The sequence below is a fragment of the Dunckerocampus dactyliophorus genome, chromosome 4 (assembly GCF_027744805.1).
Source record: "Dunckerocampus dactyliophorus isolate RoL2022-P2 chromosome 4, RoL_Ddac_1.1, whole genome shotgun sequence".
NCBI classification, from domain to species: domain Eukaryota; kingdom Metazoa; phylum Chordata; class Actinopteri; order Syngnathiformes; family Syngnathidae; genus Dunckerocampus; species Dunckerocampus dactyliophorus.
Window position 1 is genome coordinate 33921324 of NC_072822.1, and position 26192 is coordinate 33947515.

Genomic DNA, 26192 nt, shown 5'->3' on the forward strand with positions numbered 1-26192 from the left:
GATTGTGCCAACATTCATTCTTTTGAACAGCTGATTTACCAAACGTTTGATCTGTTCTTTGACTTGGGACTGTTTCTTTTTGTCAGCGTGGATGGTCTCAGTCGCGATACGCCAGTTCCTGTCGTCATGAAGCTAAACGAGCAGCAGATGCTAAATATCGGTCGCGAGGAAGCGAACTGCTGGGCGCTAACTTGAGGTTAGCGTTTCTCAGATATGGTCAGGTGAGCTGATGTTGCTGACAGTGTAGCTCCTTCCTGGGCCTCTTCCTCTGATCATCCACAACCTGGCCTGACGGTGCAGAGCTGCTCTTTGTCGGGCTCGTGGCGCAATAGATAACGCGTCTTGCTGTGGTTCCGAAGATTCTAGGTTTTTTTCCAGGCTAGCTCAAAATACTGAAGCGAAAATGGAATTTTTGCTCACAACCGAATGTGGAGCAGCTAGGGTGTTAATCAGCACCTCTGAGTCCAAGTCCATGGCTCTTGCCTGGAAAAGGGCCATCTCTGAGTCCGATTCAATGGTTCTTGTCTGGAAAAGGGCCTTCTCCGGGTTTGATTTACACTTTAAGAGAGCACAGACTGTACTCATCAAGGTATATCTCTAACGGCCGTGATCGTATAGTAGTTAGTACTTTGCGTTGTGGCCGCAGCAACCCCGGTTCTAATCCGGGTCACGGCAACGGTGAAGTGGATCATGTGTTCCTTTTGGTGTTTTCCGGTGGTCTTGTCTGAAAAGACATCTCTTTTGACATGACGGTGTGTAATGAACAACAGTGATAATCTACATCCTGGCCTCACGGTGTAGATTGCTGTCGTATAGGGCTAGCTAGTGGTGTAATGGATAACGCGTCTGACTTCGAATCAGAAGATTCTCGGTTCAACTCCTGGCTAGCTCAAAATACTTCTTCAATTATCCTGAAACTAAAATGAAATTTTTGATCGCAGCCGAATGTGAAGCGGCTGGTATGAGCAATCAGCACCTCCGCGTCCAACTTTATGGTCCTCGCCCGAAAAAGTGTAGAGCGCCATCCCCGGGTTGGGGATGAAATCCTGCCCCAAGTGGAGGAGTTTAAGTATCTTGAGGATCTGGGTCGACTGAGGGAAGGCTGGAACCCAAGATCGAAAGGCGGATTGGTGCAATGTCTGCAGCTATGCGGACTCTGCACTGGTTTGTTGTGGTAATGAGGGAGCCAAGCCAAAAGGCAAAGAACTCATCACTGAATCGATGTTTTTTACCCTCACCTGTGGTCATGAGCGGTGGGTAGTGACTGACTGGGAGAAGTTGCCGTGATCGTATAGTGGTCACAGCACAGCAAACCCTTTTGGCCACAGCAAGCCAAGCCAAAAGGCAAAACTCTCACCACTCAATCTACATTTTTACCCTGGGGTCTTAAAAACTCCTCATTGCGCGAGTTTGTTGTCCAACCTTTTTAGAAAGGGTCTTAGCAGGAGGTCACAGAATGGTTGCAAATCTGTTAAGTCAAAGCCTCCACTCTCTTTGTCGCACTGTGTAGGTTACCTGCCCAACGGCGTCCATGCAGTGGAGGCCATGTTGGCCGCGGCCAGCATCGGAGCCATTTGGAGCTCCACCTCTGTCGACTTTGGAGTCAACGTAAGGAGAAAAAAATGCTTATTTCATGTATTTGGTGTGCACATGACTTGAGTATGACAATTTTACTGCAAAGCACCGAAATATGACTGAATCTTTGATAATATTAAAAGACATGGGACATGTACAGTCTCATACACTAAGTCCCCAACTAACCAACACAATTGGTTCCAGACGACCGTTCTTATGTGGAATTGTTCTTAAGTAGGGGAAAAGGTAATATTACCAATGATATAGGTACTACATGTACGTGTATACATATACAGTATATGCGTATGTATGTAAATATGAGTTTGGATGCAGTAGTAATATTAAACCAGGATAATTAATGAAAAAAACAATAATAAAAGTGATATAATAATACGTAATGATAAATGTTATTTACCTTTGAAGAGGAGTGGTCGAGCATACGTCGTTGTGGTGGAGGAGGAGGAGTTATTGAAAAAAAGGACAAATGGTGGTGGTTAGACTCTTCTAAAAGAGGTAGTGTTCTGTGGGTGGTGTAGAATTAAGCAGGCCTATTAACTCTTCATAAACTTTAATCACACGCTCTGTCCGGTTCTATCATACAGCTAACAATGTAGCTTTCTCTCCTCCCCTTCTCCTCCTCTTGTTCTCCCTGTTGGTCCCATTGTATTGTATTGTATTGTATGTACTTTATTTATCCCACAGCGGGGAAATTTACTTGTTACAGCAGCAAGCAAGCAAGATACGCTTTACCCATTAGCAGTGTCACAGTGCCCTCTGCTGGTCAAGCATGTACAGTATAAATATGGACTTACAAGGCAAAACACATGAAAATATAGACTAGTCGGCTTGTGTTCGTCTCTCCGAAAATTCGCACGTCGGATGTTCGTTAGTAGGGGACTTAGTGTACAGTACTACTGGGCAACTTTACACTGGTCTTTTAGCACCTCCTGTGGACAGTAGTGTTACTACATATTAGGATGATTGTTTTATTTAATATTACCTGTATCCATTCATTGGTTGCCTTCCTTGACTCAATATTACTCATATTTGTGCTTCTTGTCACGCTCCCTGCGCTTATTTTTTTTACTCTTTTCTCAGGGCGTTCTTGACAGGTTCTCTCAAATCCAGCCCAAGCTCATCTTCTCTGTGGCCGCCGTGGTGTACAACGGCAAAACTCACGACCACATGGAGAAGCTGACCAGCGTCGTCAAAGGTCGGCACTCGCTTTTTTTTTCCTTCCTTGATCCTTTAGTTGGAATACTCATGAAATATCTTTTACCTACACCTTGAATAGTCTGTTCCGGGGTCAAACTGTGGCCATACACACACCTTTCAGAAGTGCACAGGCAATGTTTGAAGTTACAAGTGTAAAAAGAAGTGTCTGTTAACTTGGCGAGTAGTTACCGGGAAGAACACCAGACGTGTAAATGTCGTAGGACATAACACTTTTATTCCTCCGGGTTCGCCTGATGCCTTTTTGGTATCGTGTTCGGTGAGCGCCGAAGTGCAAGTGCCTGTGCCTCGTCTCCCTGTAGGTCTTCCTGACCTGCAGAAAGTGGTGGTGATTCCCTACGCTCGCGCCAAACACGACACTGACCTCTCCAAGATCCCCAACAGGTGTGAGCACGCGAGCACACGTCTCTGAGAGTGAATCCTTCCTTTTAATGTTTTTCCTGTTTTTTTTAACAGCGTGTTTATAGATGACTTCCTGGCATCTGGACGTGGGGAGGGGGACCAACTCCCCCAGCTGGAGTTTGAGCAGCTTCCTTTCAGTCATCCTCTCTTCATCATGTACTCATCTGGAACCACAGGATCACCGAAATGTATGGTCCACTCTGCTGGGGTGAGAATTCTGACTTACCCAATTGGTCCTGAGGGTCAAAGTACGGGCATACGTGCAAATGTCCTCGACACATTGAAATAGAGGAGGTTATTGAATGTAAAAATAATCATAAAAAAATCTAACACTGGACAAGTTCCATACAATTAGCCAAATTTATTTCAAAGACGTGTAGCGAAGCCTGCTTTTTTCATTTTTACAAAGCTTTTCTCCGTCAAGTGTAAATTAAATATTCACAAGTAAAGCATTATAATATGTCAGGATTACGGTATATCACATATTTCTGGTTCTAATGTGAGTAAAATTAGACCAAATCAGTCCCCAGAGTAAAAAGCGTGGGAATACATGCAAATCTGCTTTACTATACACTGTAAAATAGAGACAATTATTGAATTTTAAAAAGCATTTTAAAAAATCCGGTCCTTTTTTTTAAGAGGTGTAGCGAAGCCTGCTTTTTCTTTTACAAATTTCTCTTTCAAGTGGTGGGCGTAGTAGGCTTAGCTTCATTAAATATTCCCAAGTAAAGCGTTCCAATATGCCAAATATACAGCTTGTGGTTCTTATGCGAGTCAAATGGGACCAAATTGGTCCCGAGGGTGAAAAGTGTGGGCATAGATGCAAATCGCCTGTTCTGTACACTTCGAAATCGAGGGGATGATCGAATTTTTAAAAACAATAACAAAAAATCAAATCCTGGCCAAGTTTTATAGAAATAGCCATAAAAGTTTTTTTTCTTGGTGTGTGGTGAAGCCTCCTTTTTAAAAAAAAAAATACTATTTTTTTACGAAGCTGTCCCCAGTTAAGCGGTGGGCGTAGTAGGCTTCCATTTGTTAAATATTCATAAATAAAGTATTAAAATATGTCAAGATTACAGAATATCAAACATATGTTGTTGTTATGGGAGTCAAATGAGACCAAATCGGTCCTGAGGGTAAAAAGTGTGGGCATACAGTACATGCAAATCTCCTATTTTTATATACCTTAAAATAGAGGGGATTTTTCAGTTAGAAAATATAATAAGTAAAAAACTAATCCTGGCCAAGTTTCATACAATTGGCCTTAAAGCTTCTTTTCCTTTTTAAAGATGTGTAGCAAAGCCTGCTTTAATTTTTTTAAAACATTTTTTCAAAATGATCCTCCTTGAAATGGTGGGCGTATACACAGGGCGGGCTCATCTAGCTAGGGGTGGGTCAGATACAACTTCATGTCCATGAGGAAGGAGTTTCAGCCTTTATGAGGTCACAAAAAGCCGCAACTTCAAAAGCGAGCATTTGAGCGCCGTTTCTCTAAAAGTGGAGCGAACAAATGACGGGGAACGATAGATATTTCTCATGCCTGGGTCACTTTTGCCAAATAGGCGACCTTTTTAACTTGCTTTTGGTTGTAAAGACCAAAAATCAAGCGCCTGCAGGTGGACAGATGGAAACAAATACTGGCCGTCACCAAGTGTTTGTGATAATATGGTAGTGTTTTGTGGGGAAAAAATTAGGTTGAGATGATTTTAGGGCTCCGGGTTTTACTTTAAGATGTGTAGCGAAGCCTGCGTTTTCTGTGACTTTTTAATCACCAGAACCTGCAACTTGAATACCGAGCGTTTGGGAGCCTCATCTCTCAAAAGTGGAGCAAACAAGTGAGGGAGATGATAGATGTTTCCCACATTTGGCTCTGGGGACACATGTTAATGTCAGCACATAAGTCAAACATCATTTTTGCATAACAGGGCATCTTTAACTGTGCTTTACGTGGTTCTTCTTGTGTGTGATCCACCACAGGGTGGCAGCAGAGCTCCATCGACAGACTGGAGTTGGGTTGTTGTTTTTTTTAACCACCTGACAGAAGGTCATGTGAATGACATGTTTGGGTGTACCATTAAAAGTTTCCTTTCTCATTCACCAGCCATTTATTTTCTATCTCTCACATGTGCACATAAGCGCACCCGCAGTGGACAATTCTTCCATGAAAGCATTCTTTCCTATTGTCCTATTACTTGCTCTTTTCAGATCCTCATTAGGCCTTTTCCCCACTTAACTCCTCCACACTCACTTGCTATTTCCCTCTCATTCTTTAGCAGTTTCTTCCCTGCCCCATCTTCCTCCCCGTGCGGCCGATAATTGGACAGTAACGCTTTGGTGAAAGCATTCTTTGGCGGTCCTCTTCGACTCACCAATTAGCCGCGGCGCTGTAGCCTGTTTTCTGCTTTGTCACGCCTCTTAACATAATAGCTGTCAGGAGCGAGACGGCAGCCGGCACGAGACGGATGTGACAGGCGCCAAAGATGAAATGCTCGCACGACATCGCCGGCGATGACACCCAGCTGTGACGGGGTCTGACTGCAGGAGAAGTCGCACTGGACACATTTTTGCCTGCTTTTTCATATGGCTGCGTGCTTGGGCCAAAGCGTTTTAGTGCTCCATGATTAAAAGCAGTGCAGTGAGCGTGGTGGGAAGTGAATGCAGGGGAACGCCAAATTAGTCCAGAGCACCAACAGTGTGGGATAGAAATGCTGAGAAAATGATGCATGAATAAAATAAGCAGGTGAGCGATTGAGGACTGCTTCAGCGTTTCCCACACATTTACGTGCGTTGCTAGGTGCTGCTGTTTTGGGAAGCAACAGACTACGAATGGGCTCATTGTGAATGCGTGTGAAGGATGGCTGTATGGTATAGTGTTTTTGAACATATAAAATTAAAATATGAAAAAATATATAAAATTAACATATGGAAAATAAATACAGTAGTAACAGATGTGTGTAAAAAGTTGCTAGGTGTGGGATAGATTAAAAAAAAATTTAAAAGTGAAATAAACATTAAAAAAGAAATTAATAATATGGAAAAAAGAAATGAATGAAAATATTAAATAGTATACATACATATAGAAATTATGAAATTAAAAAGAACAAATACAGGAGAAACTGACTACAAATGGGCTCACTATGTATTTGTGTGAAGGATAGCTATATATGGGATGGTTTGTTTTTGAACATATAAAATAAAATAAATAAAATAAAAATAAATAAAATACAAAACTCAAATAAATACAAAAAAATCCCAAAAATAATCAAAATCTAAAATACATCTAAAATAAAATATATAAATAAAATATAATATAAAAAGAACAGCTACTGTAGTAATGAACAACAATTGGGCTCATTATGTTCATGTGTGTAGGATATATGGGATAGTTTGTTTTTGAACATATAAAAATAAAATAAACGTACATGATGAAAATATAAAATAAAATATAAAGTGAACATAAATAAAAATTGAAATGAAAACAATAAATATGAGCTTTGGGTCGCGATACAAGCGGATAAAGCAGCTGAAATGAGTTTCCTAGTTAGCGTGGCTGGATAGGGTGAGGAGCTCAGTCATCCAAAGTGGTTAGTTACTGGCAATCAAAACAGGTTAGCATTGAATCTTTCACAATTCAATTCAGTAGTTGTACACATAACACCAGTAGTATGTCAGTCAAAATTGCTACGTAGCGTTCATTGTACACACAGTTTATTTTCATTTATGACATGGGTAACACATGAGATCGACCCACGCTACCTACGTCGATCGCGATGGGCAGCCCTCTACTAGACTGTGCTTCGGCAGAGATGCTGGTGTCTAATGCAAAATCATCTTTTCTTATCTTATCTTTGTGTTTGCAGGGCACGCTCATCCAGCACCTGAAAGAACACATCCTCCACGGCAACATGACCAGCAATGACGTCATCATCTACTACACCACGGTAAGTCCGCACGCCGCCTGCCGAGCCTTCCTACGACCCGGGGAACTTTCCCACCTTTGTCTCACCTCGCTGGGCAGCGCAGACGATATCGTCTGGTATTTTTAGCGGTGATGACACACACGTAGGTGCACGTGTTTTGTCTTCATTAGCCGCGGTGAGATGAGGCTGAAGGTTGGAGCAATGTGTAATTTTTAGTACTTCCTGAAGATCTCACCGCTTAACTTTTTACTACCACCTTGCGTCACATATTCATACTGAGTTTCTCACTCAGGAATGGTTGTTTTGGGGGATAAAAATGTGTGAACAACACAATTTTTACGGAGATTAAAGGAGTGTTTGCTTTAATAGAGCTGATCTCCCTTCCACGAGCTTGATCCTAAGGCTTGCTAATGCTGATGTGCATGTGTGTGTGTTCCTCAGACGGGCTGGATGATGTGGAACTGGCTGGTGTCAGCTCTGGCAGTCGGGGCTTCAGTGGTTCTGTATGACGGGTCACCGCTTATGCCCACCCCCAGTGTACTGTGGAACCTGACGGAGCAGCTGGGGTGAGTTAGCCAACCTCGTACCTACACTTTGACAAACGCTGCTTCTTATTGGGGTTGTGGCGACCGTAATACCGCAGAGTGATGCTCAGCAGGGTGCAGGAGAAATGTACCACCTTCATAACTACCGCCACACGTTGTCATATCTTTCTTCTTTCCCTGTAAATCCCGCTCGTATCGCTGTCCGCTTTATTCATATCAATTACTCGTTTCTATCTTCTTGACCTGTGCGTCTCGCTCGTTCTTCCGTGACACTCTTTGCTTCTCTTCTTTCGTCTCTCCGTTGTATTTAGTCGCAGTGTTCAGCATGTCCCTCTTCTTTTTACATAGCTTTCACTCGTCTCGCTGTCCTCTTTATCCGTATCTATTACTTTCTCTGTATGTCTCACTCGTTCCATGTCACTCGCGTTCTTCTATCCTCTTTCATCTGTCTCTGTTGTATTGAGAGACGCAATGTTTGGCATATCTCTCCTTTCCCCGAAACTTTCACTCGCCTCGCTGTCCTCTTTATCCTTATCTATTACTTTCTCTGTATGTCTCACTCGTTCCATGTCACTCGCGTTCTTCTATCCTCTTTCATCTGTCTCTGTTGTATTGAGAGACGCAATGTTTAGCATATCTCTCCTTTCCCCGAAACTTTCACTCGTCTCGCTGTCCTCTTTATCCTTATTTATCACTCATTTCTAACTACTTTCCCTGTATGTCTCACTCGTTCTTCCATGTCACTCACTTCGCTTCTCTCTTCCTTCATTTCTTTGTTCAATTAAATTTATTTATATAGCGCCAAATCACGACAACAGTTATCTCATGACACTTTTAACATGAAGGTCACACTCATAAATGAAAAGTGAGAAGCAACTGAAACCCGACATGGGCAAGCACTTGGTGATGGAGGCAAGGAAAAACTCCCTCCAGGGGAAGAAACCTTGAACAGAACTCAGGCTCTGTGTGGGGCAGCTACAAAAGGGTTTGCTGCCTTCCTGGTTTCTTTTTTTTTTTTTTTTTGCATATTTGTCACACTTAAATGTTTCAGATCAGAATTTAAATATTAGTCAGTGACAACACAGCTGAACACAAAATGCAGTTTTTAAATGGAACTTTTTATTATTAAGGGATATTAAGGAGAACAAAAATCCAAACCTTCATGTCCCTGTGTGAAAAAGTGATTGCCCCCTAAACCTAATAACTGGTTGGGCCCCCTTAGCAGCAACAACTGCAATCAAGCGTTCGTGATAACTTGCAATGAGTCTCTTACAGCGCTGGGGAGGAATGTTGGCCCACTCATTTTTGCAGAATTGTTGTCATTCAGCCACATTGGAGGCATTTCCAGCATGAAGCGCCTTTTTAAGGTCATGCCACAGCATCTCAATAGGATTTAGGTCAGGACTTGGACTAGGCCACTCCAAAGTCTTCATTTTGTTGTTCTTCAGCCATTCAGAGGTGGACTTGCTGGTGTGTTTTGGATCATTGTCCTGCTGCAGAACCCAAGTTGGTTTCAGCTTGAGGTCACCAACAGATTCTCCTTTAGCAGAATTCATGGTTCCATTTGTCACAGCAAGTCTTCCAGGTCCTGAAGCAGCAAAACAGCCCCAGACCATCACACTACCACCACCATATTTTACTGTTGGTATGATGTTCTTTTTCTGAAATGCGGTGTTACTTTTACACCAGATGTATTGGGACACAAACATTCCAAAATGTTCAACTTTTGTCTTGTCAGACCACAGAGTATTTTCCTAAAGGTCTTGGGGATCATCAAGATGTTTTCTGGCAAAATTGAGACAAGCCTTGATGTTCTTTTTGTTCAGGAGTGGTTTTTGTCTTGGAACTCTGCCATGCAGGCTGTTTTGCCCAGTGTCTTTCTTATGGTGGAGTCATGAACACTGACCTTAACTGAGGCAAGTGAGGCCTGCACTTCTTTGGATGTTGTTGTAGGAGCTTTTGTTACCTCTCGGATGAGATTCAAGCGTTTTATTGTCATATGCACAGTAAAACTATGCAATGAAATTCTTGTTCTGTTTATTCTCCCAAAAAAGAAAGAAAACACAAGAACATGAGTAAGAACATAAGAAACATAAATACCAATAAATTAAACAACAACAGAAGAGACATTAATACAGATAAATAATATAAATAAATAAATAAAAGTGCTATGAGTGTGTGCGTGTGTTGCGTGCGGCGTGTGTGAGTGCTTCGTTGAGAAGCCTGATGGCCTGTGGGTAAAAGCTGTTTGCCAGCCTTGTGGTCCTGGACTTCAAACTCCTGTAGCGTCTGCCTGACGGTAGGAGTGTGAATAATGAGTGTTGTGGATGTGTGCTGTCCTTGATGAGGTTGTGTGTTCTTCGTAGGACTCTAGATTTATAAATGTCTTGCAGTGAGGGGAGGGCTGCCCCAACAATGTTCTGTGAGGTCTTGATCACCCGCTGGAGTGCCTTCCTATCACGTGTTGTACAGTTACCGTACCAAACAGTGATGGAGGCGGTAAGGACACTTTCCATAGTGCATCTGTAGAAGAAACTCAGGATTGTGGTGGACATGCCAAATTTCCTCAGTCTTCTCAGGAAGTACAGTCTCCTTTGGGACTTCTTCATAATTTGTTGGGTGTTGTGAGACCAGGTGAGGTCCTCGCTGATGTGTGTGCCAAGGAACTTGAAGGTTTTCACCCTTTCCATGAGTCGTTGCTGCGCTATTGGGGTCACTCCTGGGAAGGTTCACCACTGTTCCATCTTTTCGTCATTTGTGGATAATGGCTCTTTCTGTGGTTCGATGGTGTCCCAAAGCTTTAGAAATGGCTTTATAACCTTTCCCAGACTGATAGATCTCAAATAACCTCAGTTATGTTTTAACAGTGGGGGCAGTCACGTTTTTTACACAGGGACATGTAGGTTTGGATTTTTTCTCCTTTTAATAATAAAAAGTTTCATTCAAAAACTACATTTTGTGTTCAGTTGTGTTGTCATTCACTATTTGTTTGATTATTTGAAACATTTAAGTGTGACAAACATGCAAAAAAAAAAAAATCAAGAAGGGGGCAAACACCTTTTCACACTACTGTGTATGCTTTAGCAAAAAGGTGTGTTTTGAGTTGACTTTAAAATAGAGAGAGGGTGTCTGCCCTCTGAATTGAGTCAGGGAGATGGTTCCATAACAGAGGTGCCTGATAACTAAACGCTCAAGTAAGTGTAAATTGTGGGATCGTGTTCTACAGGGTTGATAGTTTACTGAGAGCAGGGGAAGGGGAATTTTAAGCTCAATTCAAAATTTTACGGGTAACCAGTGAAGCGAGGCTAATACCGGTGAAATATAGTATGATCTGTTCTTCTGGTTCTGGTTAAGACTCCTGCAGCAGTATTTTGGACTAACTGAAGGGTCTTTAAAGATTTTTTTGAGGAACGTATTAACAGAGTGTTACAATAATCCAACCAGGAGGTCACAAAAGCATGAGCACGTTTTTCTGCATCTGGCAGGAATTTTCTGATTGACTCTGATTCTGATTGTATTTAGTCAGAATGTTTAGCATAGCTCTCTTCTTTTTTTTTTTGTAACTTTCGCTCGTCTCGCTGTCCTCTTTATCCGTATCTATTATTTTCTCTGTTTCTCACTCGTTGTTCCGCTACATTTGCTACGTTTCTATCTTCTATCCTCTTTCATCTGTTGTATTTAGAAGATGCAATGTTGAGCATATCATTCTTCTTTCCCCATAACTTTCACTCGTCTCGCTGTCCACTTTATTTATATCTATCACTCCTTTCTATCTTCTTGCCCTGTATGTCTCACCCGTTCTCCCATGTCACTTGCGTCGCTTCTCTTCTTTCATCTCTCTGTGTTGTATTTAGAGTTGCAATGTTTAGCATATCCTACTTCTGTCACCATAACTTTCACTCATCTCGCTGTCCTCTTTATCCATATCTATTACTCATTTCTATATTCTTTTCCTGTATGTGTCACTCATTCTCCCATGTCACTCACTTGGCTTCTCGTCTTTAATCTGTCTGTGTTGTATTTGAGTCTCTCTTCTTTCCCCATAACTTTCACTTGTCTCACTGTCGTCTTTATCCATATCTATCACTTGCTTCTGTCTCCTTTCACTGTATGTCTCACTCATTCTTCCGTGTCACTCACTCCGATTTTCTCTTCTTTTATCTGTATCTGTGGTATCTAGCCACAATGTTTACCATATCTCTCTTCTTTACCTGTAACTTTTGCTTGTCTCGCTGTCCTCTTTATTTGTGTCTATCACTCCTTTCTATCTTCTTTCACTGTATGTCTCACACTCATTCTTCCAGGTCACTCTCTTCTGTTGTATTTAGAGTCGCAATGTTTACAATATCTCTCCTTTCCCTGTATCTTTCGCTCGTCTCGCTGTCCTCTTTATCTGTGTCTATCACTCCTTTCTATCTTCTTTCCCTGCATGTCTCACGCCGTCTTCCGTGTCACTTGCTTTGCTTCTCGCCTCTTTTATCTGTCTCAGTTGTATTCAGAGTCGCAGTGTTTAGCAGTAAGTGGATATCCTGAACTAATCAGTCACTACTGTAAAGTCTAAAAAAGATGCATCGGACTAAATACAAGCATCCCATCAAAACTTCAAATACTTCAACAATTTATTGACTATTGGTCTCAGTTCCATATATGTCAACATTTGCGTTTGAAAATAAGAAACATTTACACAAAGTAAGGGAAATTGTTATCTAAACCTCTCTTAAAAGTAATTTTGTCATTTCTATATTCTCATCAGCTCCTTGAAGCTTCACAAAGGACAGGTTTGATCAAATTCCTTTTTTTGGGTGAGGTTCCAGGTGGATTCTGTCACAAGCCCAGTCCCCGGAGGAACCCCTTCCCCATTGTGTCACATCAGCTCCTGGCTGAGTGTGAATTAGGACTCTCGGGCTGCTAAGAGTTGGAAATATGTGCGCTGTGGTCAGCAAAAGTAGCGCGATTTAAGGCTCCAAATGGCACATCGCCGTCAGCAAAGAAAGGAGCGGGTAAGAAACTTGGAGGTTTTGACATAAACGGCAAATGGCTGCGACTATAGCGCGGACGTGTCGCGTTAAAAAAGTTTCTGCTGCTGAGTCTCACCATCTGTTTGCGTATCCCGCGACTAATGAGCTCCTTTCACGTCTTGCCAGAATTGAAATGATTTGACGTATTTTTCATCTTCTCCGCTGAAAAGCTTCAACTTCCAAGCTTCAACTTCCAAGCTCTTGCTTATCGTCAACGTTGTGCTTTAGTTAATTACCGCTGCACGAGAACATGACATGGCATTAACAAGGTTTGGCGGGGATCAAGGTGTGTATACTTGGGACCAAATGAGCCCCAAAGAGAAGCCGAGCGCAATGACACAAAGATGGATAGAACCTTTTCAACTGCCAGAGACTTTTTGAACCAATTAGGTGCTGATGTTGCCTCCTCAGACACATTTTCCACATCCCAGCGCCGCGCTGGGAAAAACCCTCTGGGAGAGGCTGACAAGAACATTTTTACACCCTCGTCCTGCGAATCGAGGTTGGACCATTTAATTGGGGCTAAATCTGTCAGAGCCTTGGAGAGTCTTAAACTCTCACTGAGGCTTCCCTGCTCCGTGTCGGCCGACTTTTGGTCTTTGATTTCGAATTCCGCTCGCCTACGATGCCCGATAATTGGCATTTACGCTTACTCATAGTTGGCTTTTTGCTGTAAATTTTGACGGTAATCTCTTAACAGGGTGAACTCCTTCCACAAAAACACACCATGAGGAGCAGGGACTCTCTTCCCTCCTCAGTGGATGTAACTAACAATACTACTACGACTAATAATAATAACACAACCTTGACTGTAAATTATATTTACTTACTCTCGCATTAACGCTAACACCCTAACCCCTAAACCCTAAACCCACTGGGTGTCCCAACTTTTTCCAGCAAGGGCCACATAGTGAAACATGAAATGATGCAAGAAATATTGTAAAGCAACCCATGTAGATATGCTAAGAATTAGTCTACATTTCAAGGAAATACTGCATCTCAGCTGTGTCATAGGTGAAAAAGCTAATTATCAGTATCTGCTTCAGTCTTAGCTTTTTTTCACATTTTTGGTGTTTTCTTTTTAAATGTTCCAAATATTTCAACTTTCCGGTCAAATAATCTTTGTATATTTTCCTTCTTGTAATATTTTGACTTTTTAAAAAAATTATTATTTAAAATATTTTAACTTTTTTCCCCGATGTAGTTTTCCTAAAATTACAACTTTATTTTGTTTTGTTTTTCATACTATATGAATTTTATTTTTATATTTCAACTCTATGCTACTAAAATGGCATTTTTCTCATAATATTAGAACTTTATTCTCGTAAAATTGCAACTTTTTTCTCCTTAGAATGTGACATTTTTTTGGTAATATTTTTACTTTATTCTCATAAAATTGGAGCTGTTTTTTTCCATTTCTGCGTTTTTTTTATTTTCCAATTTTCTTCTCAAATAATCTTTGTAAATGTTATTTTCGTAGTATTATGACTTTATTCCCACATTTTGACTTTATTCCATAATATTCTAACTTTTTCCCAGCCTAATTTTCCAGAAATGACAACTTTATTTTGTTTTGTTTGTTTCTCATAATAATACAAAAAAATAAAAATGTTTTCTTAAATATTTCAACTCTATCCTACTAAAATGACATAATTTTTCCTTGTAAAACTGTGACTTTTTTTCTCGTTAGGATATGACTTTTTTCTCTCAACATTGTACTTTATTCTTGTAAAATTACAGCTGTTTTTGACATTTCCGCTGAGTTTTTAAAAAGAATTTCCAGCTATAGTCGTCCTTCGCTCCATCACGGTTCGAACCCTTCGCTCCCTCACTCTATTGTGGCTTTTCCAAAATGAATTAATTCATAAATGATTGCTGTTTTGCGGTTGATTACAGCCTATTTTATTCCAAAAAATGTATTTTTAAACAATTGTTACATATTCTTGGCCTAAATTAAGCATTTTCAAACATAAAAATGCTCTAAATGACCTAATATACAAACACAGTTTAAAGCAATAGAAGATGTTGATGAACTGTAGTTTCACACCAGACATGATGGACAGGCTTTTATTATTTTACAATTATTTATCTCACAAAAGGCACAATAATAATAATAATAATAATAATAATAATAATAATAATAATAATAATAATAGTCATCATCATAATAACACATGCTACTGTTGTACTTACTACTTACTTCAGCTAAAACTAAACTCTGAATCCCCTAATGTTACTTCCTGTCTGCACTTCCGAGAGATATTTTTTGAAACACATATAAGCATGAGTCGTATTTATGTCTTAATTTGCTTATTTTCTCTGATTATATCTAATATATTGGGTAATAGGAGTGTAAATGTGACTATAGGGATGTTATTTCATGTATAGAGGGCTCTAATAATGTCAAAACTCACATTTAGAAAGTCATAAAAGGGTTTATTATATCCAGTTTATTAATATTGAATCCTACCTTGCGTAAATTCACTTATTGGTCGTGTCTGGAACCAATTAACCACGATGATCGAGGGATTACTGTATTTCAACTTTCTTCTCGTAAATTTTCTTCTCGTGATTACGACTCTATCCATAATATTTGACTTTATTCTCATAACATTTTACGCAACTGGATTTTCAGAAAATGTTTTGTTTGTGTCTCATAAATGTTTTAATATTTTATTTCGAGCAAAAGTCTGCAAATTAGGGGGGCCATCTGTATTTCTTGTGGGAGAGTTGCTTTAAAATGCCAACAAATGCGCAACAAATTCTTTTTAGGTTTAACTGTCGGGAGCTGGTCGCTCCATCCCATCTGAGATGTTGCGACCTTTGCACTTTCACCCCATCAACAGCTTTCATTAACACTCATTGATTTGAACCGACAGCTCAAGAGTCAATCCCATCAATGCCTCCGTCTTGTCGCCTCTCTTTTTTTATGTTTTTGATTGACAGCAGCGGTTACCGTAGCGGCAGAAGCCCCTCTGATCGATTGGACGCCGGCGAGAATGAGCTGAATGCCTACTCTTAACTGGCCTTTTGTTTTAAAGTGAAATCATGCGGGAGAACACGCGAGTGGTACTTTGTCACTTCTCCTTTCACACTTGCTGTCCGGCCGTTGACAGCTGTCAGAGTCGCTTCCGCTCACCCCGAAGAAAGCCACCTTCCGCCACGGTCGCCTCCCAAAGCCGGCGTGTGCAAACACCCCACGGTGTTACCCGTGTGAAACGTCTTAACAAGAAAATATTCTGTCCTCTGAGCGTGATTATCTTTGACTCTTTTTATTGTTTGCTCAATCCAAAGTTGATCCCCAATCGCTTTTTGACTTTCGCTATCCTTTCATCTCTCCCCGACGCTTGACTGAACACGTGCTCATCCTCGTCGTGCCTCGCGTTATATTTAAACAATGATGAACTCTGCCGAGCCTCTCCTGGGAGCTGCACAGCACAACCGGTGCCGAGCAGCTCCACTGGAGCAGATGGGATGAAGGGCGAGAGGCGTTTGCTAGCGCTTGCCCTTTACGCAGGAAGAGAGGCTTACTATGCATGGATTCAGGGGAAACAAATCGAGCGCCGCATTAGTTCAGACAGAGCGCCGAGATCGCACGTCGCCTCGGCTGATTGGGATCAGCTGCTTCATCCGAGCTGCTCTGTCAGAGGCTCATTTGACCTCATAAACCCCCCTCTCACTTTTCCTCTTTGCTAATGCTAGCAGCCTGCTGCGGCAGCATCCACCATTAGCTTGTTTTTTATATTGTCTGCTTCACTAAGATGTGATGCATGTTTATTAGAAGGGAAATGCACTACCTGATCTTCCCAGTACTCATTGCACCTCTCTTACTCTTTGGTGTCAGAAGCGGGATGGTTCGCTGTGAATCCAGAAGATGGGTTAGGCTTTAGGAGCATGTGTTTGGGGCTCCTGTGTGGGGCGTAGGCCTGTCTCTGGATGAAGGAAATAGCGTCACTCTGGTTGTGTCTGTAATTTGGCTATCATGCCACAAGTGAGTTGGTTAGCCAGGAAGCCTTAAGATGGGTTAGATGATCGGACACTGGCCTGTCTCTGGATGAGGGAAGTAGTGTGATGTCACTACTGTTGTAAACACAATCAGGTTATTATTACAAAGATCCAGACTCTTTGGTGTCAGAGGTGCGATGATTAGCCGTGAAGTCAGAAGATAGGCTAGATGATCAGTTTAGGGCTGCAGCGTAATACTTGGGCCTGTTCCGCAAGGAGGAAATAGTGTGAAGTTTCACCCTGATCTGGCTACTCTGCTAAATAACCAAGAAGCCTGATGATGTCAGTAGTGTTACCCACTGAGCTATCCAGCCACTCTCCGAGAAAGCATTGCATGAATGAGCACTTCTCTGTGAGACTGAATGGGTTCATTATTTGGGTGTTGTTTGGCAAGCTAAATGAAAGGCTTTGGCGGGTCGGACGTAGCCCATGGGTCACCTAATAAGAACCCATGGGTTACATCATTAAATTGGGGCTTCAGAATGGGTTGTCTCCAAATGTAACAAGTTGTGTAACACAGTTTGTCACAGAGTTCAAGTTGACAACTGTATATAATCCGGCTACAAAGACAGTGAGAATGACTCTTTGGTGTCAGAAGTGGGATGGTAATCCATGAAGCCGGAAGATGGGTATGGCACTAGGAGGATGCGATTTGTGGCTCTGGTATGGGTCATGGGCCTGTCTTCAGATGAGGGAAGTAGTGTGACGTCACTCCTTTTGTAAACACAATCAAGACAACGAGCCAGACTCTTTGGTGTCAGAAGTGGGATGCTTAGTCGTGAAGTCACAAGATGGTTTAGGTGCTACTACTAATAATAATTTAATAATTTACTACTAATAATTTAATGAGGGAAAGGCTTCTTGAGACGTCATCTGTACTTCTGTGAAGAAGGTGTCGGACGTTTCGCTCCTCATCCGAAGATCTTCGTCAGCGAACTAATAAGTGCTGGTACCCTAGGCCTTAAATACAGTAAGAGTGGGCGGAATTGGTGTGCCAACACCCTCCTCCTACTCCTCCTTCTTCCGCCCACTCTTACTGTATTTAAGGCCTAAGCTACCAGCACTTATTAGTTCGCTGACGAAGATCTTCGGATGAGGAGCGAAACATCCGACACCTTCTTCACAGAAGTACAGATGACGTCTCAAGAAGCCTTTCCCTCGATGGACAACTCCTGTACGACTGAGAGCCTACACAGATACTAATAATTTAATTTAATAATTTTATTTATATAGCGCTTTTCAAAGTACTCAAAGATGCTTTGCAATTGAAGATAAAAACAATATAAAGTTAAATAACAAACACAACAGAAGGCCATTAAAATACAACGAACAGAAATCAAAACTAAACAAAGCAAAGCAAAGCAGCAAACATCAAATACAGATTTAAACAGGTGGGTTTTGAGTTGTTTTTTGAAGGTGGGAAGGTCAGAGCCGGCACGGACTGGTTGGGACAATGAATTCCAGAGGGTGGGGGCGGCGATGGAGAAGGCTCTGTCTCCCCAGGTTCGGAGCTTGGTCCTACAGGGAGGGGTCAGGAGGTTGGAGTCAGAGGAGCGAAGGGAACGTGAATGATTGTGTTGATGGAGCAGGTCTGTGACGTATGGAGGAGCCAGATTGTGGAGAGCTTTGAAAGTGATCAGGAGGACTTTGAAATGATGCGTTGAGGGAGCCAGTGGAGCTTTTGAAGGACAGTGGGTGATGTGTTCACGGGAGTGGGTGGAGGTGAGGAGGTGGGCAGAGGAGTTCTGCATGTACTGTAGTCTGTTGAGGATTTTGGATGGTGTACCATAGAGAATGCTGTTGGAGTAGTCAATTCTGGATGTGATAAAGGCGCGGATGAGGGTTTCATAGGATCATCGGATTGGGGCTCCAGTGTGGGACATGGGCCCGTCACCGGACGGGGGAAGTAGGGTGACGTCATCATTGTTGTAAACACAATCAGGCTGAAGATCCTGACTCTTTGGCGTCAGAAGTGGGATGGTTAGCCATGAAGCCATCTGTACCGTGGCCATTTGAAAGGGTTGAGGCTAAAAAAAACTGCAATCTGAATACATATCTCTTTTCTCTCCTTCTTTTGAGCAGCATCACTATCTTCGGTACGGGGGCCAAGTGGCTGTCGGTGCTCCAGGAGAGGAACCTGAAACCCGGTGAGCTGCGACATCAACAACACAAAACACAACCCGAACAATACGCACACACATGCACATACTCCGCCAGTAAATAAAAGCCTGGACAATAGGAGCAGATGTAGACGATAATGATCATAATAGTGATGCTGTTTGACTCTTAATGTCCTCCGGCCATTCAGTGCGTGAATCAACAGTTTGCCCCGTGTGTTCTGGTGCTTGACACTAAATCAAAAGCATAAAAGGCCCCGTTATGGTTATTCATATGAGTCATTGAGAGGAGCGGCTAATTGCTTTTAGTGTTGCAGCTCTCTGGAGATAGAAATGGGCTAATCAAAGTCGCGTCAGTGCTTATTAGCCGCCCTGCTAATCTTCCCACGAGCGACCCTTTCCGACTGCGGTACGCGACAAAGCCAGCCTCCAACCGGGGAAGGCTTTTGCCGTGGCACGTCGGGGGCCAACGTGACATCCTTGGTTCCGTCGTACTTTGGACTTTTACGCGAACGGCAGGGCAATTGCTCTCATTTTAGCCGACAAAGTCGTCATAAAACGGGTGAATTGGTTACATAAATTGAAGGGGGTGTAATGATTCACCGCTGTGGGGGTTCAGTGTGTGACTTGTAGGTGATTACATGGACCATTTTGGACTTGTAACTTGACCAACGCAAACGTGGCTGCTTGGATGCAACAGTCGACGTGTTGCAGTTCCATTCACTGCGCAACATTATTATTTATTATTGATTTTATTTTTAAAATGTTTTCATTTATTTTGATGTATTATTTATTTACATTTTATTTTTGATGCACTTATTGATTTATTTTAATTTATTTATTTTGGAATATTTATTTATTTTTAATCATGTATATTTAATAATGCATTAATTCATTGATGAATGTATTATTTTAGTAATTTAATTTGTATTTGTATTTATTAATTTATTTTTAATGAACATTCCACCAAATATTGTAGTGAGGGTGGTGCATGCGTCAAAAAGGAAGCCCTTACATCTTGACGAGAATCAGGATAAAGGTGTTTTCCTGCTTATTTTACACACACACCCTGCACATGTTGTATTCACGGTGCAACTATATTAAAAAAAAGCCTTGCAACAATTATTTAATTTAATTTTGTTCATTTTTTTAAATCAAATACACGCAACATTACATTTGACTCCAACAAAAGTGCAAAACAGAATTTCATTTGGTGAGAATCAGGATAAAGAGTTGATAGTCACAGTGGCATCAGTCATCATCCATGAACCAGGAAGTTGTCTGCAAACTTAACAATCAGACGGACTTCTACTTCTCTGTGGTCATTAGTGGTGGGTGATACCGATGCCAAGTAAAACAGAGCTCGGTATCATTGATACCAACAGCGATAGTTTGGCAAAGCAACAATTTGGGAAGTAAACAAACAAATGTATCACCCTAATGATTTATTTTACGCTGTATAGATGCTTAGAGTTGCTCCGCCCCCTTCTGTCAGCCTTCCATTTGATTCCATGTTTGCGGGAAAGCCCCAAAGGAGGGGCCCTTTTGCCTGGGCTGACATTTGGACTGGACACCTGGAGGCATGGTGGGGGGTAGCAAGAGTTCCCGCTGTGCGTGTGTGCGTGTGTGCGTGTGTGTGTGTGCCCACCGGAAGAAGGTTGCACACTGGCAGCTTATTAGGTTCGGGGAGGGTGACAAAGCACATCAATATGTTCTGAAGTATATATATCAATATTTTCCTTATTTTCTATTTCCCTAGCTGAATCCCACAACCTGCAGTCCCTGCACACCATCCTGTCCACCGGATCGCCCCTCAAGCCTCAGAGCTACGACTACGTGTACCGCTGCATCAAAAGCAACGTGCTTCTGGGCTCCATCTCAGGTGACTTTTTTTTTTTTTTTTTTTTACAATTTTTATTAAAAGCATGCTCGCCTGAAAGTGGCTCCTCTAAACATTTCTGCCGCCGCCGCTGCTGTGAAGCTGCCACTCACTGAGAATCCGCATCACAAAAGGACCGACGCGCATGCAGAAAATAGCGCACAATATGGTATAGAAGTGTACGTTTTCATCGCCGCCCTTTCAGCCCATTGTTGAGTTGACGGGGCCATCAGAAATGCTGTCTGTCGCCTTGTGTGGGCTCTGAAACGTTTAACATTTAGTGACTGACACATCACTGACACGCGCATTCACTGGCAGCCTGCACACGGGAGCACGAGACGTAGTCAACGGCCTGGAGGGAGGCTTGAAGGCAGCAAAGAAGTAAAAAGGCTCTTGAATGTCCAGGCATGGATTTTCAGCCCCCCTACATGTGTTGCATTCAGGGTACACTTATAGAAAAAAATCATGCAGCATTATTTTATTTGATTTTATTTATGGATGATGATTATTATTATGAAGATAGATTTTATTTGATAGATTTTGATTATTATGTTATTTTATTTTTATTGATTATGATATTTATTTATTTATTTTTCTTGAGTACGATTTTTATTTGACTCGACCTCTGTACACCGCTTCTTGCCCACAGAAAATTTAATTTTCATTATTTTCAATTTTAATTTTTATTAGTTTTTTTATGGATTATTATTATTATCATTTTGTTTTTTTATTTTATTTTTTGGTAATTTCCTTTTATTTTATTTAATCGATTTAGATTTTTATTTTATTTTATTCGACCAGTTCAAAGTTTGCACCGCCTCTTGCCCAAAGGTGGCTACTATAGAAAATGGATGTTTTTTATTCTTCTTCTATATACGCTATATTATTTTTTATTTGGATTTATATTATTTTTTATTTCATTGTATTCATAGATTATGATTATTATTATGATCTAGTTTTATTTTATTATTTTCTTTTATTTTATCGATTATTATTGTTATGTTATTTTATTCAAGCAGTTCAGAGTGTACACTGCCTCTCGCCGGCTGATATTGAAAATGGATTCTGTTTATTTCAATTAATTTTATATTATTTTTAATTGTAGGTTATTTTGTTAATGGATTATTATCGTTATTATTTTTATTTTATTTTGTTGATTATTATGATATTTTATTTTGATGATTAATTTTGTTTTATTTGTGTATTTTTACTTTCATTTTGTGCTTTTATTTTCTTTATTTTGTATTAAATATGTGCAACATTGCATTTGACACCAACAAAAGTGCAGAACAGATTTTGGCCAAACTTGGTAGTGCATGGGTCAAAGGTCAGGCCATTACATTTGGTGACAATCTGGATAAAGGTGGGGATAGTAGTTAATATTGGATACTCCAAATATTCTTACCGATACCAAGTAAAACAGAGCTTGGTATCGCTTGTACCGATTGTGGCACTTTTGGAAATAAATAATACAAATTTATCATCATCATAACTTATTTTATACTGAAATAGTTGCTTAAGGTAACCTTTTTCCTTGTGTCACTCATGCAGGTATACAAATGACACTTAAATATGGTACTTAGCCAACAAGTGTACCGTCATACCGCAACCAAAGGTGCCCATGTGTGCCTAACTGCGTCGCAGCCTCACTGCAGTGAATTATCGCGGCCACTAGATGTCGCCAAAAACCACCCCACTTGAACTTGTTCTGTTTGATACTGTACAGTATATACAGTATTTTCATATACAGGTATAAGTCGCACAGGGGAAAAAAGTGTGACTTTTATTAAGTTTTGTTTTTTTTGCCCATGAGGTGCTCATGTTCACTTTCACCCCAACAGCGGGCCGCGCCCCAGTCACTTTCCTGCTTGTTGTCAAGGGCAACAGCAGGCTGCGGTGCTGTTGGCTGCCATCCCGGCTAACCTTGACCCCTGAGGCCATAATTCTGTGTGTGTGTGTGTGTTTGTGTGTGTGTGTGTGTGTGTGTGTGTGTGGTCTTGGGATTTATCCCAGCATATGTGACAGACTGGTGGTCATTGTGACATATGTGATGGGCACCCCCTCCTAGCCCATTTCACCCTGACAACACCCTCTCTGTGTGTGTGTGTGTGTGTGTGTGTGTGTGTGTGTGTGGGTGTAGCTAGCGTATATTTGTGTGGTGTTAATTGACTTTTTGGCTACTGTTGTTTGGTTAGTTGGGAAGTTGAAAGCTGTGTACTATACAGTATACACAGTATATAGTACATGTGTATTGTATATGTACCGTGACGAGTGCTCATAGTGGCCGGGAGGCTCCTTCTTTTTAACGTTTATGTCTTATTTGTCATTAAAAAATACAATTAATTAATGAATAATAGAAAATAATTCCAACATTTATTTAATTATTATTTAAAAACACCCACCCCCCCCAAAAAAAAACTCCACAATCAAGCAGAAGAAGACATACAGCCATCCATACTGTTTTTAGATGTATTAAGACAATGAAATGTATTTATAATTTTAATACAATCATCAGTTAATATAAAAAAAATGTTTAAATAAAAAAAAAGTTTGTTTTAAGTTATGGGAATCCAAAGCTGTTTTTAAGTTAATAAAATCATAAAATACATATTCATTTTAAATTAATTTAATGTTTGAAATTGTGTGGGTATATATATATTGTTACCTACAGTCATGGCCAAAAGTTTGGAAAAAAAATATTAATTTGTGAACAAGTGAACAATCAATGGCATGATAAAAGTCATGTTAAAAAAAAAAAAAAAATATATATATATATATATATATATATATATATATATATATATATATTTTGTTAATAAAGTCATTTTTGTATTTTTTATTTTATTTTTTATTTTTACATAGACTTAAGTAAGAAAGAAAAAAAGACACATTTTTTGTGTTATTATTTTTAAAATAAAAAAAAATATGAAAAACAAAATCAATGAAAAATAATTAAAATATATAAGTGTACATAAAAAAACATTTTTATTGCGAATATGGTTGCGAAAATGGAGGAGAACGTCAACGTCAAGGTAGCAGGAGGATTTGAACTTACAAATCCTTACAAACGTACACATTTTTGCCATGTGAATTAACAGTTAGTTTTGTTTTATCATTTTTTTAAGTAAGAAATAAAAAAACTAATATGAAAAATAAAATCTATAAAAAAAATTGTTGCAAATGTTGATGCGAAATCAGAGGAGAAACTCAACGTCAAGCTAGCAGGTGGATTTGAACAAGTCATTTTTATGGCTGTACTTGCAAATTTTTGCCATGTAAATAAACAATGTTATTTTTGTTTCTTTATTTTAAAAAAAAACAACAAACAACTAAATAAAATAATATGAAAAATTAAATCAATAAAAAAAATATTTAAAAAATAGATATTTTGCCATAAATAAAATAATATGAAAAATGAAATCAATAAAAAATATATTTAAAAAAACATTTTTATTGCAATAAAAAAACAAATAAAATATGAAAAATAAAATGAATAAAAAAATATATTAAAAAAATGTTTTATTGCAAATGTTAATGCGAAATTGGAGGGAAACATCAATGTCAAGCTAGCAGGTGGATTTGAACTCGCCATTTTTAATGCCATATCAATTACTTGTAAATAAACAATGTTATTTTTGTTTTATTATTATACATGTTCACGTATGTCCTCACTACACTACTCCCATGTGCCAAATGTGTGTGAAATCACTTCGGCGGGGATGTCAGACCTCCGACGGCGTCCTCATTGGGTGGTTTTAACACTTGGACTGCTGGGTTCCTTCATGCTAATAAGACTGTCCATATGTCACTTTGCTCTCTTCTTAGCTTGAGTTAGCTTCCACCTTTATTGCTACCCTTTTGCCTCCGGTCGTGACCCCCGACTGTGCCACAGGACGCCATGCACGCACACAGCAGGCTTTTTGAAATATACGGCATACGCGCCGAGGAGTGCTCAATGCAAAGTTTCCCGTCTTGCGTGCACTCACCTGCACCCTCTACTCGGCTGCCAGCGCTGCCTCCTCGCCCCGTAAACACTTTGTGTGTATTTGTGTGCCCGCCCGTTGAAGTGAGCGCAATTGTGAAATAATTGTGCCTCTCCGGCGCTCGAAAGCGTGCACGTTTAATCAGAAGTCCCCCCCCCCCTCCCGGGAGCTCATTAAAGCTCAATATAAGAGCTCGATATAAAAGTGAGACCTGGAGAATGATGAGAGGTGTAGATGGATAGGATGGGATGGGGGGGGGGGGGGCAAGGAAGGGCAGAGAGACAAGATGGATGGATGGCGGCGCTGTTACAGCCAGGTCGAGATGGAACAATGGGAAGGGAGATGAATTGTATCCGTCAGAAACACCCGATTATTGGGCACCGCTGAGACAAATGGATGCTGCGGCAAAGGATTCTCTGTCTGTGTGTGTGTGTGTGTGTGTGTGTGTGTGTGTTCTTGCCTTTCTATCAGCATGTGGCACAACTCTTGACGTCTCACATTTTATTGTGGGGACGTTTTGGCTGGTCCACACAAGGGCAACACTAGTACGAGCTGCCTACGTATTAGAAGTCTGTGTGCTTTATAGCTGAAAGTCCAAAGCGCACATAACTCCCTCTACCAGCAGGTGGCAGTACTTTCCAAAACAGGACCCTGGTAGCATGGCTAGCGTCTTCCGTGTTGTTCCGTTTGTCTAACTTGCAGCATTTCTCTCATGCAGATGTGTGTGTTTTTTGGTTATTTATTATATATAAATAATTTTAAAAAGTAAATGTAATAATTAATAAGAAGAAATTATGTAATTTTTTTGCACTGCCCCAAAAAGATCTTTAATGTGAGAAATTGCTTGACTATTTTATATGTGTATACAGTATATACTGTATGTGTGTATATACAGTATATATATACTTATATATATATATATACATACATATATATATATATATATATGTGTGTGTGTGTGTGTATATATACTGTATAATATGTATATAAATTATAAGTAATAAATACAAATGAATATTAAAAAAAACACATAATTATGCAGAAGATCCATAGTGTATTAAGATAATGACAAATGTTTTTCAGAAAGTAAATACATTCATAAGAAATTAAAAAAATAAATAAATAAAAATGCTTGACTCTTGTATATTTTTAATCTTGTATTTTTTTTAAGAATAATTGATGAATTGATTTTAAAAAATGTACCAAAAAACATTCAAGTTGAAAAAAACAGTTCTACAGTCATCCATAGTGTAATAAGAAGATAAGAAGGAAAACATATTTTTTTAAAGTAAATGTCATCAGAAAATAAAGAAATGTTGTCTTAAAAAATTATATTTTTTTATGGCAGTCAGAAGCTGTTTTTAAATAAATGAAATCATTAAAAAAAATTAAAAATATATTTTAACTTTAGTTAATGTGAGAAATTGCTTGACTATTTCTTATGTTTTTTTTGATAATTCACAAAAAGAAATTAGTTGATATATTGATAACAAATAAATAAAACAATGACAAAAA

General features: G+C 40.0%; 1 protein-coding gene and 1 non-coding gene across 2 annotated transcripts in view; one reads left to right on the top strand and one right to left on the bottom strand.

The window, feature by feature from the left end:
- The window catches only part of aacs (acetoacetyl-CoA synthetase), a 52394-nt gene that overhangs the window by 11889 nt on the left and 14313 nt on the right, over window positions 1-26192 (top strand). Inside the window, exons 5-12 of the mRNA XM_054773274.1 lie at window positions 1511-1608; window positions 2674-2788; window positions 3111-3192; window positions 3265-3418; window positions 7071-7151; window positions 7572-7696; window positions 18781-18845; window positions 20575-20697. Coding sequence (XP_054629249.1) covers window positions 1511-1608; window positions 2674-2788; window positions 3111-3192; window positions 3265-3418; window positions 7071-7151; window positions 7572-7696; window positions 18781-18845; window positions 20575-20697 — 843 coding nt within the window. The remainder of the gene's footprint in view (window positions 1-1510; window positions 1609-2673; window positions 2789-3110; window positions 3193-3264; window positions 3419-7070; window positions 7152-7571; window positions 7697-18780; window positions 18846-20574; window positions 20698-26192) is intronic.
- Window positions 12240-12338, bottom strand: LOC129180673 (small nucleolar RNA Me28S-Am2589). Its single transcript, XR_008570269.1, has one exon. It is a non-coding gene; the product is annotated as a small nucleolar RNA Me28S-Am2589 (small nucleolar RNA).